General features: G+C 33.0%; 1 protein-coding gene across 1 annotated transcript in view; it reads left to right on the top strand.

Annotated features, from left to right (window-relative positions):
• DMD (dystrophin) overlaps positions 1-19,812 on the top strand; it is a 2,099,690-nt gene that overhangs the window by 830,815 nt on the left and 1,249,063 nt on the right. The window contains exons 35-39 of the mRNA XM_032618871.1: positions 383-562; positions 873-1,001; positions 2,654-2,824; positions 16,190-16,312; positions 18,645-18,782. Coding sequence (XP_032474762.1) covers positions 383-562; positions 873-1,001; positions 2,654-2,824; positions 16,190-16,312; positions 18,645-18,782 — 741 coding nt within the window. The remainder of the gene's footprint in view (positions 1-382; positions 563-872; positions 1,002-2,653; positions 2,825-16,189; positions 16,313-18,644; positions 18,783-19,812) is intronic.

The raw sequence follows: 19,812 nt of genomic DNA, 5'->3' as shown, positions 1-19,812 counted from the left end.
AATAAAATAAAATAATATGGTAAATAAGTAAATAAATAAAAGCAGTTGCTTATTTGTGGATGGGTTTTCTGAGATCTACCTTTAGCCAATACTTATACAAATTAAGTAAATATGAATATGTTTAGATGGACAGTATGTATATTATTAAATATGTGCAATCATAAATAAATAAGTCAATCATGTTTATGTATGCATACATATTCATATGTACCCAGTAACGAAACTACAGTGTATATGGTATGATTTTCATCATTCCTAAAGACATGGTTGAAAGTTTAAACCCTTGAAAACTCTTACCATAGTAACTGGGCGCATAGCCATTTCAAAAGCTTTAAGTCTTAAGACGACAGTACTGGAAGCTCAAATGCTGTTCTTTTCACAGGCTACTCAGAAAGAGATTGAGAAACAGAAGGTTCACCTAAAGAGCATTACAGAGCTAGGAGAGGCCTTGAAAGCAGTTTTGGGCAAGAAGGAGACCTTGGTGGAAGATAAACTGAGTCTTCTGAATAGTAACTGGATAGCTGTCACTTCCCGGGCAGAAGAGTGGTTAAACCTTTTGTTGGTAAGAGAAGAGGCTGGAAGATTTTCAGCCCCTCTCCATCACGAGAAAGAAATTATATAAGCTTTAAATAATAGTATTTATGTTAGCAAATTCTTCAACTCCACATAAGTGTTGGCCCTTATTTCAATATCTATTTCTATAGTGTAAGATTTTTTTTGCATGTTTGTATTATATTCTATATGGAGATTGCACCTAAAAGTAATTTAAATGATACTACATTTTTTGTCTTTTAAAATTGTACAAAGTAGGACAAATATTTTAAAATATTGTCTAACTAAATACTATATCATGGTATGTCTCTAAAATTAAGGAATACCAGAAACACATGGAAACCTTTGACCAGAATGTGGATCACATCACAAACTGGATCATTCAGGCTGATACACTTTTGGATGAATCTGAGAAAAAGAAACCACAGCAAAAAGAAGACATGCTTAAGGTAGCAAATAAACTATTATGAAAAGTAATTTTCACACTGTGCAACAGTTATATCAATTATCTTTGTCCTAAAAGATACAAAGGACTTCTTAATAAGAGTGAAAAAAGTCTTCCTCTCTTCCTTCCCCACCTCCTTCCTTCCTTTCCTTTCTCCTTTAATGCCTTCTTTCCTTCCCTCCCTACTTCTTTAATTCAAATGGGAGTTCATGACTTTGAAGGGCCCTGTTATCTGGATATCTGTCCGTATCGACCTCTCAGCTAATTACACGCAACTTAAAATCTGCTGAGAAAAGGATTCCCGGGTTTATTTTGGTGTTATATTGCAAATTCATGCCCATTTTAATAGTAATACTATATTCTTGTACCTAACACAAAGTTTAGTTTCTCAGCATTGTTCACAGACCATCTGAGTAAACAACGGGAGTCCAATCTATGGACATTTTGCCTATGCAATGTCTAAATCTTAGTAATTAGTAACAATACTGAGCTTACATAAAACTGAATTTTTCATTCTTAACTATATGTAAACTAAACATGACTTCGTGTTCTCTCTTTTTGGTATTGAAACTGATTATTAGGACATCCTAAGCTGTCTTTCTCAATGGCAACTTAGTCTTTACTTTAAAAAAAAAATGGTTCCTGTAAAAGGATATGAGGGGTATAATGTGCAAATGTAACTTACTGATGCTATAATACCTCTATTTGATGACAGTTTTTTCAGTTAAATAGGAAGAATTGCATTTGAAGAAGTCTCATATAAATTAAACAATGCCTTTGTTTTGTTGAAATTTTCAATAATTTCGACTAGTGGATTACTATTTAAAGAATGCTTAAAAATTGTAGTTTCTGTCTATACAATTCATTTGTTTATTTTTTATGAAATTGATATTTTCTAAGGATTGCAATTCCTTTTTAATGAAAAACGGTAAATGTATTTCAGGCTGTCCCCCAGAAATATTTACCCTATTGTCTGTACCTTATTTTACTCTTCCTTCTCCTTTGATGTGTAGGTAAGGGATGTTCCTTCAGGGTCTTTGGAAAAATAGGAACTGAGTTATTTCACTTACAGCCTCTCCAACCCCTTGAGTCAGACAGAGCTTTCCTCAATCCCTCTGTCTGTGACACAGAATTCTTATCTGTTAGAAAATCCATTTTTTCCATGGCAATCGATATGATAAAGAAAAAGGGAACTTGTAAGTGCTCAGAAGGAATAGAAAATTGTTCTTCAGCTACCTTCCTTCCTAAGCACATATTCAGGTTGTTCCACAGCTTTGAAATTCAGGAAAGACAAAATAAGACTAAATATAAAATACTACAGTTGTTGCCAGCAATATAGAATAGTTGTTTTCCATAGCAAAGGAAAACATCCCTTGTCCTTCTTCAGACTAAGGAATTACTTTCATTAAACATAGATCAAACGTAACCAAGGAGAGTGACCTATTTTCCTGAGGTCACACACACTCTCACTCTACTCCTATTTTATGGAAGTTGGCTTTTTACTCCCTCCATTTTCTCTCCATGTGCTCTTTCTCTTTCTCTCTCTTTCTCTCCCCCTCTCCCTCGCTCTTTCTTTTGCTTTCTCACTCTTTCGCTCTCTTTCAACTTCCATTTAATTACTAACTTTAAGCCCTGTCTCTTGCTCACGGAATATAGCGCTTAAAGGCTGAAATGAATGACATACGCCCAAAGGTGGACTCCACGCGTGACCAAGCAGCAAACTTGATGGCAAACCGCGGCGACCACTGCAGGAAAGTAATAGAGCCCAAAATCTCAGAGCTCAACCATCGATTTGCAGCCATTTCTCACAGAATTAAGACTGGAAAGGTAGGAAGATCTGCTCCAAGGTGGAAACTAGTGATAAATGATCTCTTGCGAAGGTTGCGCAGTACCCTGAAGGGGGCAAGCAACCCTCACAGCAAGGTTTTCAAAAGGAAAATGAAGGCCAAAATGTATTTGAGGAAATTTTACCATTGAATCTCATGGGAGATCAATCTCTCTCCCTTTTTCCCTCCCTACCCCCTGTATCCCTCTCTCTCTGTCATTTTGTTTTCCGTGGCACAGCTCGTCTAGAACTGCATTCTGCACTGGTTTACATATGTACTTTCAGGGGTAACCTGCAGCACAGTAACAAATAGCATGCCGCAGGCCAACAGCAGCAACAACAAAAAAGCACAAAAGACATAATCTAAAGAAAGCACTACCGACATATTTTGCCAAATATAATATTGCTTGTGTGTGATATGGAAGAAATATCCAAAATGAGGTCTTGTACATCTCCTGCATGATGTAGGATTTCTGTACATCTCTGCTGGTTGTGCACATGTGTGTATGTGTGTGTATTTTAACTTGCTCTTGCTAGTTGTCGATACTTACTGTGATAAAATCCATTAGATTATAATGGCATGCAAACCATGAAGACAAATAATTGCAAAGCTTGTATATCCTAATTTTTGTAATTTTATATGTCTTTTTATTCTATTTAATGAAGAACCAGGGTATATGGAACTTTTGCATGATAACCCTTTATATTTGTGTAACATTTAATGAAGGCAAAAATCTTATTTAATGGGTAGCTTGCAAAAATATATAAACACGGTATTATCGAATTTGAACTCTTTGGCGAGTATCAAAATGCAAGGAATTACCTCCCAAATTTATAAAATGTAGTTTGACACATTTTTCAATATATATGATATGCTTTCAAATACAAAAATGTATGTAAAAGAAATATATGTGTTTACATATACAGATAATTGCTAGAAATAATCTTAAATGAGAATAACATTATTGAAATATTTGTGAGAAAATGCGATATGTCAGGTAAGTTTTGATTCCTGGAAAAATAGGAGAATACGTTTGAAAAATTATTTTGGTAATTATGGACACCCAATAATAGCATGGTTTACATCTTCTAAGGCATTACTTTGTATCACTGTTATATATAATAGTACATATATAAAGGAATTCCTAAAATATTTGGAAATGTGATATGAATTTTAAATACTTTATTGCATGTGAAACATAGTTACTCTTCAAAACTCGCCTTCCCAAAGCAAAAAGGTATTAGCTTACCTTAATTTGTTGCTCTTGTTTGTAATAGTTAACTAATTAGTTCTACTCATTTATATATGAAGTAATCCTCACCTGAAAAACATCTGACAGATTCTAAAATTTTATTTTTAGTCCATAGTTGTTTTTTGTAAGAATTTACTCTGCTGTTTAAACAGACAGTTGTTTTCACTTCTGGAGATATCATTAAATGGGTAATATCTAAACAACCAAAAGTTATTTTAGTCATCTGAAAGATGAATGCTGATACTTCATTACTAAGTTTTGTATTCTTCCCATTATACTTTTTAATAAATCACTGAACTAGAGTATATTTAAGAGTAAACAGGGTATTCTTTTCTTGATTTTTTTCAATGGTAGATTGAGATACATTATGTCAAAAGACTGTGACTTGTAGGTATTGAAAAATGAGTAGAAGTCATCATGCACCATAGAAACTGACAAACATAGCATGGCCAAGAGAAGTTTGTGAATTGTCATTCTATATTCTGTACGAATGTGTCAGTATACTTCCAGATACCATGCATCAGGTGAGCCATTTGATGTGTTTCTTTTATTACCCATACTGAAGAAAAGCATAAAAGATTTTAAATCAGTTATTTCAACTATACATTAATTGATGACAGTCACATTTTTACTTTTCAAAGCATTCCTTTTTCTCTAAATTCATAGAGATGGCTGAATGCAATAGTTGACTCCATTTGGGGGCTTTGAAGAGATAATTAAGCTCTATCATCATGATGAAACAGAAAATATGGAGTTAAAGCATACCTGCATTTTGCTTGTTTATCATTGCATTCACTAATGGTATTGAGTGTCCATTGTGCTAGTGAGTATGGGAATATACAGGATGTTTAAGATACTTGCTTAAAAATATATATCTACAAACACAAGTTTAAATACTTATTGCAATCATATAATATGCTTAACACTAGTATATCTTCATGGGGGTGTACAGTTAATGATGATGTGGTCCCAGCAATCACATAGTGTGGTAGGAAGAACAATAGACATAGAAGATTGAATTCTGAACTTTGTCAGTATTAGGCAGAACATGTGGTCTCTCTGCAATTCCATTTTCAGTGTTTATAAGATATGGGAGTTGAACTAGATAAGTAGTTTTTAAAAGGAAAACTATCCCACCCCACAAAGGAGTTATTATTTAGAACCGAGTATATAAAATGGATAAGAATAGACTTATTGGATGGGGGAATTTCTGCCCTTTTATCTTTCTGCTTCCTCTGTTGAGGTTCAGGAGGTACAAGTTAGGTGCATAGAACATGGTGTAAAATTTCTGGGTTGGATTAGTTAAAATTAGGACTAATTAGTTGTATTAGTCCCTGATAACTCTAAAATTTGTCTAATAATCTTTTGTTGATGCAGTGAGGAATTTAATGACTTGTATGTGTGTTTGCTTATGGAGTAGGGTAATTTTGGCAGTGCTGGAATTCTCAGGGATAGCCTTTGATCTCAAAGTCAAGTTCCTATTAGAGTAAGGTTTATGGAAGGTAAGATTGGTTTGTAATATGACATTCTTAAGGTTGAGTTTATGGGTGGTTTTCACTTAGGAGAAAAACTTGGGAGAAAATCTACAGTGATAAACAAAAGTAGATTGGGAGTGAATATGGGTAGAGCTCAATTTAAGAACTAATTTCAGGATCCTTTCAAAGGTCAACTAGAAAGGGCAAATGAGTAGAGCAAAAATTTATCTTGAGAACTCACTGATAATATCTGGATTCACTATTTGGTGAATATGAAGTCTGTGTCTTTCAAGGACTGTTCATGACAAGAAATTCCAAAATCCAGAAAGCAGTGTACATTGGGTTCCTCGGTTTAGATTGGCTGAGAACTTGTCCATCAGATGCAGTTCTCAGCAGTGGTAATTTTAACTATCAGTGAGGAGCAGTGTGGCGAGAGGAAAAAAATTCTTAACTTCAAGCCACAATACTTTGAGTGTGATCTTGGATTTGACCCTTTACCTCACAGAATCTCATTTCCATCCAGAAAAGCAATAAGATTATGTCTGTCTTATCTTAACCTCAAGATTGTGGTGAGGATCAAATGACCTAAGATATGTAAAAGCATACATTGAAAAAATCTATAAATTATTAGAATTATATAAAATGGTGAAAGTAATATCAATAATTATTGTTATCACTATATATATATATTAGACTTAATGGCCAAATTTTGAGGGTTAAGATGGAAATTGATGGGGAAAAGAAATGGAGGAATAGCTGATTTCTCTTTGTGGTCTGTGCTGGAATGGGTAGGGACCAAGAAGATGTGTCTTTGCTATTTCCATTGCAAGGGCCAGCCTTATAGATTATCGAGTGGACCAACTTAAGAACTGGAAAGTTCTGCTTGTCCCAAATAGGGCCCATAAAATACATGAAATTCTATCTCTTCTCATTTCATTTAGGTTAATTAGCAATATCTTATGGCTTTGAGAAAGCTTAATCTCTCCTAATATGTATGAAATCAATTTGAGAAAATGGCAGTTTTGATGGGGAGGGTCAGAGTTATAAAAATGAATCAGGCATAATTTCAGAACCCTGTGTAAAGTTGATGGAATCATTGGGGAAAGACACCACGACTCAACTCTTTCTGATTTAGGGCATCTGAACATGGTGGCATAGCATGGTGGTGTTTGAGGGGGATACTATCAGCAAAAGAAAGTGACAGGAGACAGAAGCATAGAAAGGGAAATAGGAAGGCAAAAGTAAACAGACTACTTAGTCTTGTTGCTTATGGCACTTCTACCCATCTCCATCTTCTGAAAAGCCAAGTTGGAGAGGAGAGTCAGCAATTTGGGAGAGATGATATTTGAGGAAGATCTTCTAATAATTTATGCTTAATTCAATACTCAATGAGGAGTTCTTGATTTTTTTTTTCATGCACTGTTGAAAGATTAGCCCTGCAGTGGTCGTGAAGAGAATTCAACTGAATAATGGCAGGAAGTAGGGAAACCAATTAGGAAGCTATCACAATAGTCTAGATGAGAAACAGTGAGTAGCTCAAATAAAGGGGTATCTGTGGGAATGGAGAGGAAGTGACAATCTACAGCAGTGACTCTCTAACCTTTGTGTACTTGGAGGAACTGTTAAAACACAAATTGCCCTCCCCTCCCCGCCTTGCCTGAAGACTAAGACTCAGTAGGCCTTGGGTAGGCCTGATAATTTGCATGGCTAACAGGTTTTCGGGTGATATTGATGCCAATGATCTAGAGACCATACTCTGAGAACCACTGGTCTAGAGACATTGAGAACTAGCCTAGAGTTAAATTATCATATATGAGGGCCAAGAAGGTGATGAACTGAAAACTGACTCAGGATTCAATACTAATTGAGTCCAAAAGGCTGCCTGTGAGTCTCAGAATAAAATTGGCATCAAGATATATTCGTCACATTGTAATACTTAGCTTTAAAAGCATGTTGAGTCAATAGACCTTAGCTGTATCCTATTAATACAGGCAACTACTTTCTAACAAAATATTATGAAACATACACATAATTTGCTTAGTTAGATTGTGTTCTCTTCTAGAGATTTAGAAATATTTCACTTTATTTGGAGCTAAAATGTTACATTATTGCCCGTGCAATTGGTACTAACCAAAAGAAAGGTGAACTTGTTTTCTATGTCTTCATTCTTTATTAAGATTTATGTGCCGTTGGATATTATATACAATATGTTCCTTAATTTCTATATGGGCCTTAAATTTGCTTTCGAAATCCGTGTAGCAGTATGTGTACGTATGTGTGTGTATATATATGTGTGTGTGTGTGTATCAATATATGTGTGTGTGTGTGTATAATTATAACATGGGATTTGAATGGTCTGCCATCATATATGTAAATATAATTTTATTGCTATAATATTTATAAAATGTCAAGATTTTGATCTCCAATCAGTCCAATCAGTGTTAGCAGGTGTAAAAGTAATCATTCTTTGGATCAGAGACTATATATATATATATATACACACATACACACACACACATATATATGTATATGTATATATATGTATATATAACATATATATATATGGCTGTGAGAGAGCCAGTGAGTTTTTCATTTAGTGTACAATATATCAGGAAAAAATACATGATTGGGTCTAGTTTTATCTTAAGTAGTAGCTTTAGATGTGAAAAGTAATATATAAATAATTTAAGGATAGTTTAGACAGATATTGTGACTTTCCCAAGCATCAGTGGGAAATAAGTAATCCATCTAATGAATGTCACCTAGGATGTCAAAATAAGATTCATTGGATTTGAGAATTTTAATTGAAACCTAATTTTCAATAATCAACTTTATCAATACAAATATATTGATCTTTTTCCCCTTCATAGTCTATTTCTAATTTAACACCTTCTCTGACAGAAGAGAGCATGGTCTGTTAGCTGGTATAGTTACTCTTATTATATAAATATATTTTTAGTAAACTTTTCTACAAAGAAATTATTTAAAAAGTCATAGATGAAAACTTAGGTAAAGATCTATAGGCATCACATGATTTGTAGAGTATTACATATGTAATAATCACAGCTGCAATCCTCAAGTAATAGTAACAGATTAATACCCAAACTTTGTGTTACTCTACCTGCTAATTTTATTTCACTGAAATAAGTTAACCTAGCAACAGAATTTCTATATTAACAACATTTTTGCATGTTTATAATTTTCTATCCTTATAACAGGTTAGTTCTGTTGGAACTTTGATAACACATTACTTTTGTAATTATTTACAGTGTTTCCAAAGTAGATGTTAATTGAGTTTGGTGCACAGTGTCATTTGCTACAATTAACTGGGTCTTATTAACATGACATTTAAAATGATTAAAGCTATTTGGTGATTTCTGATCATGATCTTTTATAAAGGAAAATGATTCCTCCGATCAATCAACAGATGTAAAAGTAATCATTCCTCGGATTGGAACTTTCAGATATTTATAGGAGGCTGTGAGAGAGCCAGTGAGTTGCCCAGGTTCTCACAGTTAGATAGCCTGGTTAGAAAACATTAGATCCTAATTCATTGCTTTGTCCACTCCATCATGCTGACTCTCAGCATACATTGTTATATCTCTATTTGTATCATTAGATATTTATTGTTGGTCTATTATGTGTTAATATAAGCATGTCCAGTTTCACTTAAAACATAATGATTTCAGTACTTCTTTGTATTAAAAATAACTATAATTAAACAAAAACCAGAAATGAGAGAGGGGGGAGAAAGGAAGAAAGAAAAAAGATAAGAAAAATATAGAAAGTTGTCCAAAATGTTAAATGTTTTAATTCATCTGTCTCCCCCATATATTTTATAGTTAAATCCTTTCTTCTTCTATTTCAGTTGCTACTACTAAACTCATGTAATCATGAGGCAGAAAAATATTCCAAGTTATTCTCAATAAAAAGTAGAAAGTGGGATGATTATTGAACCACCAACATATCTTAACCAATCAGTGTATTTTGTATCCGATTCTGAAAAGTGTGACCATAAAATTAATCTCATCATTTCAAAACCAACAGAGACTTACTGGGTAATGTCTCTTAATCAGCCTTACAAATTTGGGAAGTTACCACAATTTCACATTTTTATCCTCACAGCATCAAAGATAAGCCAGTACCTTACCTAATATCAAAGAATGCAGCCAATGAAATGTCACTTACCCAAGTCAATTTGTTTTATCTTTAAAATGATTTCTTATGTCCCTTGGAGCTTGCTCTTTTGAATTTAAAATAAGTGAATGAATAAATTTATAAACTACTTTATCTGATTATCTTTGTTTTAGATAGGTCTTTCCAATACACTTATTTCTCTTTGTAAGTTTTCTTTCCAGATATTTTGATTTGAAATAACTCTTCATATCATATCTTTTCTGTATTATAGGATGTTACTGGTCCTTGAAACTTTATTCATTTAGGTTTCCATGAATTATTCTTATTTAATTTTTTCTATATCAATATTGTAATGATTAATAAATTTTCAAAGCTGCAGAATGGAAAGAGGAGACTGATTTGAAGCAATTTTAAACCAGTCTGTACCATTTGGAATATTAATTTTCAATTTAGATTTTAGTGTGATTTGAATGTAGTGACCATTTATCATGATTACTGAGATTACATAGTCCATATTAACAAATGTTTACTTTGCTGTCTGTGTAAACACAGTCATTATTATGTTAGTGTATCTATGCCCATTAGAGTAATATTTAACCAAAAGAAAGCTTACATTTTAAAAATGATAAAGTGTATCTGAGTAATTTTGAATGCTTCCAATTTACAATGAATCAATCTGTAATTGATTTTGCTTTTTTCGGTCTGTTGTTGTTTGTTAACTTGTTATATAAATCACCTTTAATGCTAAAACTTTAACAAAGCCTTAAATTTCATTAATCTTAAATCATGCAGCAAAGCACAATTATTAGCTGTTAAGCAATCTGAAACCACATTAAAAAATCAAGGAAAACAAAGTGTTGTCTTTCTCAGTTTCTCTGTCTCTTCTTTCTTTTGTGTCCGTTTATCTATCTGGTTATTAAACTTGCCTATGTTTTACTTTATTTGTATTTTGTATGACTTCACAGTCATGCTAAAGCTCTTAAGATGAAAAGGTAAGTAAAAATTAAATTGTATAAAACCTATGCCTGGTTTATGCTTTCTCCTGCAATATTATAACTTTTTTTGATTATTTTCTATGTATTTTAAGACCTATATTGTGTGTACTGTCTAGCGTGTGATTTAATTGTGATTCTAGCTCTTCTTTGGTCATATACTTTCTTTAAAGTCAATAGAAGTAATGTATGCAAAAGTTAAGATGATTTATCCACCATTGATTTCAGTTCCTTCAAATAGTTTGTCATAATTCTGAATCAAAGAGGCAGGCATTATATACTTTATATGGCTTAAACTTGGATGATTCAAGAGTGAGCTATTAAATTATAGATGTTTGCTTACTATTCATTTATTTTTTTTTAAATTTCATAAGCATTGCAAAGACCAAAGAATGACATGTGAAACTTTTATTGGTCAGAAAAGTCATGACCTAATGGTGAGCCAGTGAACTCTTAAGGAAAAGCAATTAAAATTTCCCAACTCCTTGAAGAATATTAATCACATGGATGTCAAATGGCTGGTCTGATCCTGCCAATAGAATAGCCTAAATAACTGAGTTGAATAGTTATGGTTATTTTGGTTATAAAATTAGTTACTGGTTAATTTGATTTATTGGATGTTCTAAAATTAGTAATTGATATAATAAACACATTTTATGTTTTAAAAATGAGTTCCTTTTGCTATGGAAAATACAGAATAGTATAAGATGTATTCCCAGCTTCAGGGATTAAAAATCTACTGGGGAGACAAAATATAAACCCTTGAAAGTCAAACAATATTACATTCAAATATGTAATAGATACTGCAACACAACCTAGGATTATACATAAATGAGGAATAGAGACTCCCAATACAACATCTCAAACCCATTCCCATAAATTTTCCTATCCCCAGAGAGCTTTCTGAAAATTCCTCTGTGAAAACATCTGGGTGCATGTGAATGAGATGGACATTATAAGAATTATCTAAATCCGCTAAAATTTACTAAATAAAGCATCAGCATTTTGACTCCTATTAGTAAGACATTACTCCTGTGACATATTTCATACTAATAATGAACTATTGGTTCTTTTCAATGTCGTCGTCATAGCAGTTGCTATTGATCTGTATTGTCCAATAAGGTAGCCACAGACTACATATGGCTATTGAATATTTGAAATGTGGCTACTCCAAATTAAGATGTGCCATAAGTGTAAAACACAGTGGGTTTTGAAATCTTCATATGAAAAAATGAAAGTAAAATATCTTATTAATAATTTTATATTGATTATAGGTTTATATAATAATATTTTGGACATATTTGGGAAAAAATATAATTAAATCCATCTGATTATTTTTACTTTTTAGTATGGCAAGTAGAACATTGACAATTACATATATGACTTGCATAATATTTCTATATAGCTGCATAGCTACAGTAAACAAAGCCCTTTGAATTCAGAGGAGAGAATTTACTGTAAATTGATAAAATTTTAGGGAAGTATTCATGCAAAAACTGTCTTATTTCTAACATATACGCTAATACATCATCATCCTACCTGTGCTTATGTACTTTCAGCAATGAGAAACTCAATACTTTAAAATTTAGTGCTTTAAAAAGACAAAAAAAAAACATTTGCAACACTAACTAGTTGTTCCTATATTAAACTAAAATTCAGACTCCAAGTAATTTCTCCCCATTGACTCTAGTTATTCACTTTGGAACCACACAGAATAATTAAAATCCCTAATCTGCATAATGGTCTTATTTTTTAACAAATGCATAGTAGTCTTTGAACAGGAAATCTGGACACTACACATACTACTAATGAAATCTAAGTTTGCATTATCTTGCTTGAATAATTCATCACTTTGTACTAGTGTTTCCTAAAATCTATTCATATCTGCTTATATTATTTTTGTACCTAGTGGTATCGTGTTGTTGCTAACATTTGGCCAGCAATTAATATATATCCACACATGAAGTGCTGATTACTCCAGTCTCTTCAATTTTATTTATTTATTTATTTTTCAGTCTCTTCAATTTTATACAGAGGAAATTGTGTTATTTAAAATTCCAGATCATTCAAGATTTCCTTGAAATATTTATTCTGCTGTTCTATGATTAGTCATATATTCAGTTAGTTTTTCAGGAAATGTTCATTTATGAGTGCCTACTATGTACCAGGAATGACTCTAGGTTGAACCAGACAGGCAAATTACTCATCTTCATGGGATGTTTGTGAAACTCATCCCTCTCAATGTGTGTGTTTTTGCATACTTTTTGGTCTCCAAATAATTCCTGATGAAAATACTGCACAGGGCAGAACAAGTGCAATGCCCTTTGGCATCCTCCTTGGGACCACTCTCTACATTGATGCAGATTAATTAATTAAGTTTTGTTGTTAAAGAATGATACAGCTTTACCAAACTGGAGTGTCAATTTCTCCATGTTCAACATTAGAATTTCATGATTTTGTCAAATAAGTTGTTAAAATAAAAATGCCACGTCAACAAGCATTTATTTTATCCTTCGTAAACCATATGTTTTCAAAAGAGCAAGGTCTTGACCTGAGCCGATGGATGGGTACAAATTTGAGGGGAAATAATAAGACCAATATTTATTGAGCATTTATTATATACCAAACAACATTCTAACATACTTGATCCTCATAAAAGCTCTATGAGTTAGATATTTTTCTTATCCTCATGTTACACATAAAGAAACTGTGGCTCAAAGAGGAGAAATAACTTGCCCAAGATCCCTCAGCTGGTAAATGGTAGAGCCCAGATTCAATCTAGGCATTCTCATGCAGGAGTTTTAGGCTCTTCACCAGAAGGTTAAAAACATTCTAAGTCTTGAGGGAGAGATACCAGGAGTTTACCAATAGACCTGTAAGAAAGATTGTATTAGGACCACTTAAATAAGGCTAGAAAGGTCCTTGGGACAAGATTAGGGGAAGCCTTGACTATCATGCTGGAGTTTGGACCTTCTTTGACTTGTACTTCTTGAGCAGAGAAATAACATAATGAAAGCCATGGTTTTGGAATATACTGACCTGATTACAATGCACAGGATAGAACTGGTGAGGTGGGAAGGATTATAGCCCTGTAAGGAGGTTATTGCCTTAGCTCTTGTGTGAGGACTAGGAGAGATGGTATCTCTGGGAAAAGAAAGCAAGTGAATCATGGTGAATGAATTGGCAAGTATTTGGTATTTATTAGACATTAGAGTGAAGTGCTGGAAAATTGCATGACTCATGTTTTAAGCATGGATGACTCAGAAAAAAATGATCTTGTATTTACAGAACTAGCGAAGTTGATGTTGCAAGCAGTTTGGGGGAAGATAATAAGCTCATTTCTAGACATGCTGAACTTCAAGTGAGAAATCAGGTGGCTACTGAGAGTCTAGATTGGAATTCAAAAGTGAGGTCACAGCTAAAGAGGAATATTTGACAGATATTATGAAAGTTATAGTTAAGTTTTGGGAGATAGTACAATATATTAGGGAAGGAGTATTGAGAGAGAGGTACGGATGCCCAAGTTTTGAGCCTTTGAAACTACTATATTTGAGTATGTGGAGGAAGGATGAGCTAGAGAGGAAGCAAGTGTAGGAGTAAAACAGATAAATCTGCCTTCAAATGGACCCATGTTATTTTGACCTCCAAGTACTCAAAAAGTTATTTTAAATATTATTTATCTTCATATGTTCACAAAATCATATAGACCAATGCAGTTGCTCTTATTAAATGTTAGGAAATGTGTACAACGATTCAGTAACATAAATACCATCGAATTAATATTGTGTATTATGATTCTAAAGGCTGTTACTCTTATAATATATTGTACAATATATGATTTTAAAGTATAGAAGTACGTTAATAATACAGAGATTGAAACAACATTTACATGCATATCTGTAATACTAGCAATCTGTACTGGTTCAAGAACATATTATGATATTTCAAATTTTAAATGTTCGTTAGGATTTAAAAACTAGTATTGAAAATAAGTCCCTTTAAAAAGAGTCTATAGGGCTTCCCTGGTGGCGCAGTGGTTGAGAGTCCGCCTGCCGATGCAGGGGACACGGGTTCATGCCCTGGTCTGGGAAGATCCCACATGCTGCAGAGCGGCTGGGCCCGTGAGCCATGGCCACTGAGCCTGTGCGTCCAGAGCCTTTGCTCCGCAACAGCAGAGGCCACAACAGTGAGAGGCCCGCGTACCACAAAAAAAAAAAAAAAAAAAAAAAAAAAAAAGAGTCTATAAATCCTTTCTGGCATGTGTAGAAGTACTCAGAAGATAAGTGTTTATTCTTGTTTCTTGTGTAAAAGTACCTAGAAGATAAATGTTTAGTCATGTTTCTTCCTGTGAAAATTATGTTCTCACGGCTAGCATTTGATGGTTCACTTCTTCATTAGTATTAGTATTAGATATTTGGTTTTTCCTTGACACTTATCCCTATTGTCCTCTAGGAGATGCTGTCTAATAAAGAGTAAGACTATGACTAGGAATGTGTTGGGGAAGAGTGGGTGGGGACCAAACTTGATGAATGCGTCATTCTGGCATTAAGACAGTGGGTGGTTCCTGAATTGGTTTTACAAGCGGAAACTGTTTAGCTCTGTAAGAAAATAAGATTTCTATTTATCACGTGTGAGTTTTCAAAAGCTGTCAGATATAAAGTATTTTCTAGTGTTTTAATGCAAAGAAATTGAATACAGGGTATAGATAATAGAATAAACATTTATGTTATTAACTGTTTAAACTTTAAATCTTGCCTATTATTTTGAATATATATTTGATTTTCAGTGTATTTTCATTAGTCACTCCTCTTCAAGTGGTTTCTTTAGAAAAACAAGGGATTTTAAAGTTTTTTGAGACTATGGTCATTATGAATTTCAAAATCAAAGAAACTGTGATGTTTATAAGTTTGGAAAACATATATTCAGATTTTTCATTTGAGATATTCAGGGTTCATTCTTTTGAATTTTTTTGTGCTACCAAATAAAGGATGCCTAAGGCAAACTAATGACACTTTTTTGTCTTATGGGAGCATGCCTGTCAATTCTGCCATGCTAAAAATGTCATTTAAAATATCTAAGCAGATTGCAGTGTAGTTTTTCTGTGGATAAGGAGACAATTCTGCATTTCCAGCTGATGTAATGAGGCAATTTCTGTTAAGAGATATTTACCCAAATGGTATTTATATCAGAATATTTAAAATAAGATCAAATTCAACTTTAGGATATTAACAGTTATACCAGCCAAATATATGGAAATTGACTTTTGTTGAAAAACCAGAATGATGAATTGCATTTTCTTGTATGTATGTTTGGCTCTGATGATGTTAAATGTCTTTATTTGCATCCCCAGGTACTTTCCCAGTTGTATTTCAACACTTTCATAAAATATAATATGGAAACATAATGCATGTCATTATTTTCACAACAAGAGGTTAAACAAATGTATTTTTTGTCTTATATTTCTAATAAAAAGTAATTTTGATTTAAATTAGCACTATCTTTTTTTTTAGGCCTCCATTCCTTTGAAGGAATTGGAGCAGTTTAACTCAGACATACAAAAATTGCTTGAACCACTGGAGGCTGAAATTCAGCAGGGGGTGAATCTGAAAGAGGAAGACTTCAATAAAGATATGGTAAATTTGTTGTGATAAAATTGTGAATGAACTAGGAATGAAAATGAATAAATATTTGGAAAGAAAATAGATAACACAAGTCTCCAACTAAATGCTCAGAGTGTACCTTGCACATTTTGTGATTCTAATGATTTATTACAAGAGCAAACTATTCTTGTTGAACTGTCATTATGAATGCCAAATTACTATGGTATGGACATACAGGAGCACTTACAGATTCTAATAAATAGCCCAGCAATTTTGCTTTGACGTGTGCTCAAAGGACAAAATGTAATGGATGAAAAGAGTCAAATCCGAAAATAAACTAGAAACTTAATAAAAAACACAACCATCATAGATGACTGATATTTTGTGTCAATCCCATTTTTGGTAGTATAACATTTATTTTGGAGAAGGGGCAATTACACATGATATAAACATTGTTTATTAAAGCTTACCATAAGGTGGTTTTATAAAAAAGTTGAACAAGTAGTGTAGTATATATCTAAAATATGTATAAATTCATGCTGCTTATTTCATGGGAATAAAAAATATATAACCATGTGGGCTATTCCCAGACTCATAACTTTCTCCTTAAACCCTGATTAATTTCAACATGTCTTTTACGTTTCTCTCTAGCTTGAATATTTCTGCATCACATCCCTTTTCACTGACTTTTTTTTCTCCCTCCACCCCATTCTCACAGTTTCCTTTCCCCTCTCACAGCCATCACCTATGTGGCATTCTTAACCTTTGCGTATATCATGCTAGAGATTTCTCAGACATGTATCAATGCTAGCGACTTCTCAGTGCTTGAAAATGATATCAAAAGGCAACTTATAAATTGTAAATAATAGGCATGTGAAACAGTAGAACCAATCTTAGTTCTCATTGGTATCAATTCTGACTTCCTGGAGCTGCCTAAATCAGTACTCCTCGTGTATGGGGTTTGGTGGCCTTGCCAACTCAGCTCCTGGAAAGAAAGACAAGAAGAGCCTTTCCAAGATGCTGAGTTACTGCTACCTCGCCTTCATGTCAAAGAAGAAACCAGAGGGCACTGAGGGGGAAAAGAGTGCTACTTACCTCTTGGGCTGTTCACCAACTCTGCCCTCTAGCTCTCAGCTGGTGTGGGGAAAGAAATGAAGTGGGAGCTTTTTTTTGTTTATTATTTTTGTCCTCAGCCCCAGGAAATGTTGCAGACTTTTTAAAGACTTTTTAAAGACATATTTTAAAAAGTAAGGTCTTTCACATAAATGTCTATGTTATATTATTTCATTAGACTAGTTAACTGGCAAATCTCAGATGAAAATACCATTTCCTCTAAAAAAATGAATAGTTCCTCAGTTGTGTGTAGAAGTTTACATATGCATTACAGAATTAAGTATGTAACATTGAATACCATGGATGATTATTCACACACATACATGTGAATTTTAAAAAATTGTCTAATATTTGTTCTTAGTTCATCAGAGTACCTTGGGTACCATAGCAACGTGAACCTCCTTGATAGAAAGTTTTCATATATTGAATTGAAAGAAAGATAGGAAAATAGAGGTGAAAAATCACATGGTCACGTATGCTACTCAAACTAACACTTATTCAAATAATTTTATTTCAAAGTAAATAAAAATAATATTCTTAGAGTCTAAAACCCAAAATGCATATTGAAAATGCTTAAAGTAATTTTTCTAATCCATATTTTAATACTTAATTGTATTTATTTAAAAATAACATGCATATATGACATATTTTTAAGAAATTAATTAACTGCAGTATTTGGCAACAATTGAGCACATCATTTTTTACTAATGCCCTAATATTTGTTCTAAATTTGGGCATTTAGGTTATTTAAAGCAGAGGGCATTAGGTAGAAATCAGTGTCCATTTAAAATAACGTATTTTCACTTAGGAGTGTGTGTTAAAATGTTAAGCTTTGTTGTCATCTCACACTCACACGGCAACATCTGTATTCCTCTGTGAATTAGCATTATAAATGACAAGTTTAGTTTGCTTCTCTCAACTTTTTTAATTTCTAGAAATGCACTAAAAATCAAAGCCAAAAGAATGCTTTCATAGCAGTTCACTTGTCTGAAATGTTAAAGTACCTTATTCCCCCATCTTCCTACATATGACTAATCACATGTGTCCTTTTGAACTAGGCAGGAGGAAACTTACTTCTTTTAAAAGTTAAAGTACAACATATAAAAGAAAAACTATGAGTGCAGTATCTTAGGATACTGAAAGTTTTAAATTGGATTTTTTTGTGTTTAAATAACATGTTTTATTATCTCTGTTAACGATGTACAGCTTTCTTAAAACCAAAATGAAGACTGTACTTGTTGTTTTTAATCAGAGTGAAGACAATGAGGGTACTGTAAAAGAGTTGTTGCAAAGAGGAGACAACTTACAGCAAAGAATCACAGATGAGAGAAAGCAAGAGGAAATAAAGATAAAACAGCAGCTGTTACAGACAAAGCATAATGCTCTCAAGGTATTAGAGCTAAAATTATAATATACCTTGCCTGTGTTTTTATTTTTTCATGTGTAGGGTAAAACTCTTGTGCATAAATAAAATCTTCTTAAGAATCTTAGTCACCAGAAATACATTTTTTTCTGTTCAATGTCTGTGTTTTATTTAACATTTTTGAGTGCTGTCTTTGATTTTGAAAGATGTGTTGCTTAGAAGTTGGGTTTTTTTTTTTTACTTAGACAAATTTTTCTGAGTAGTAATAGAAAGATATTAACATGCATCATTCATAGTGTTCATATATTTAATTTTGTAGTATAATTTATTTTTGTAAGTTATTTTTACATTTGTCTTGAAAAACCTACTTAACTGCCAGAATAAACAACCTGTATATTTTTTAGGCTTTCTGCTTGCGATATTTTATTGATTTGACTTAGAATAGGTCCACTTTTTTGGTAACCTAGTATTTAATACTTAATTTTTTCAGTTAACTTCATGTTGCCTTTAAGAGAGTCACTCTTTGCAACTAACTAAGCATTTATAAGTCTAATTTCATTTATATAGGAGTCCTCTAAAATAATCTTAATGTCCTTGAAGAAGAGCTGGTACTCTCATGTTAGCCAGTGATAGCGTATAGCTTCAAGTACCTGTGTGACTCATCTGGATTTGTGCAGGAAGGACAAAATAGAATATTATCTAGTATCTAGAAATAGTATCTAGAAAGTTCTTGAGAAGAGACTGGACATGTGAAGAATTTTGTGAAAGAACCTTTTATTTCTTTAATGTACTTTTCAATATTCACTATTTGCATGCATGGCTGATTTTTCTAATACTGTTAATTGCTGAGCTTTTCATTGTAAATCACTCTTTTAGAGCTATGTAGCCATGTAGGTGGATCCACCTTGTAGGTGGATAGAGTCTGCTTTCTATAAGCAAATAAGAGTGTAAAACCTTTTCCCATATAGTCAGACAAGCAAATAAACACTGCTGAGAATGTAATTACACAATATTGTGCCTGCAGGGAATCCACAAGGAAAGTCTAATTGGCCAGCAG

This window comes from Phocoena sinus, chromosome X (assembly GCF_008692025.1).
Source record: "Phocoena sinus isolate mPhoSin1 chromosome X, mPhoSin1.pri, whole genome shotgun sequence".
Lineage (NCBI taxonomy): Eukaryota > Metazoa > Chordata > Mammalia > Artiodactyla > Phocoenidae > Phocoena > Phocoena sinus.
Note: the sequence above shows the minus strand (reverse complement) of the source record. Positions and strands in the feature narration are given on the sequence as shown.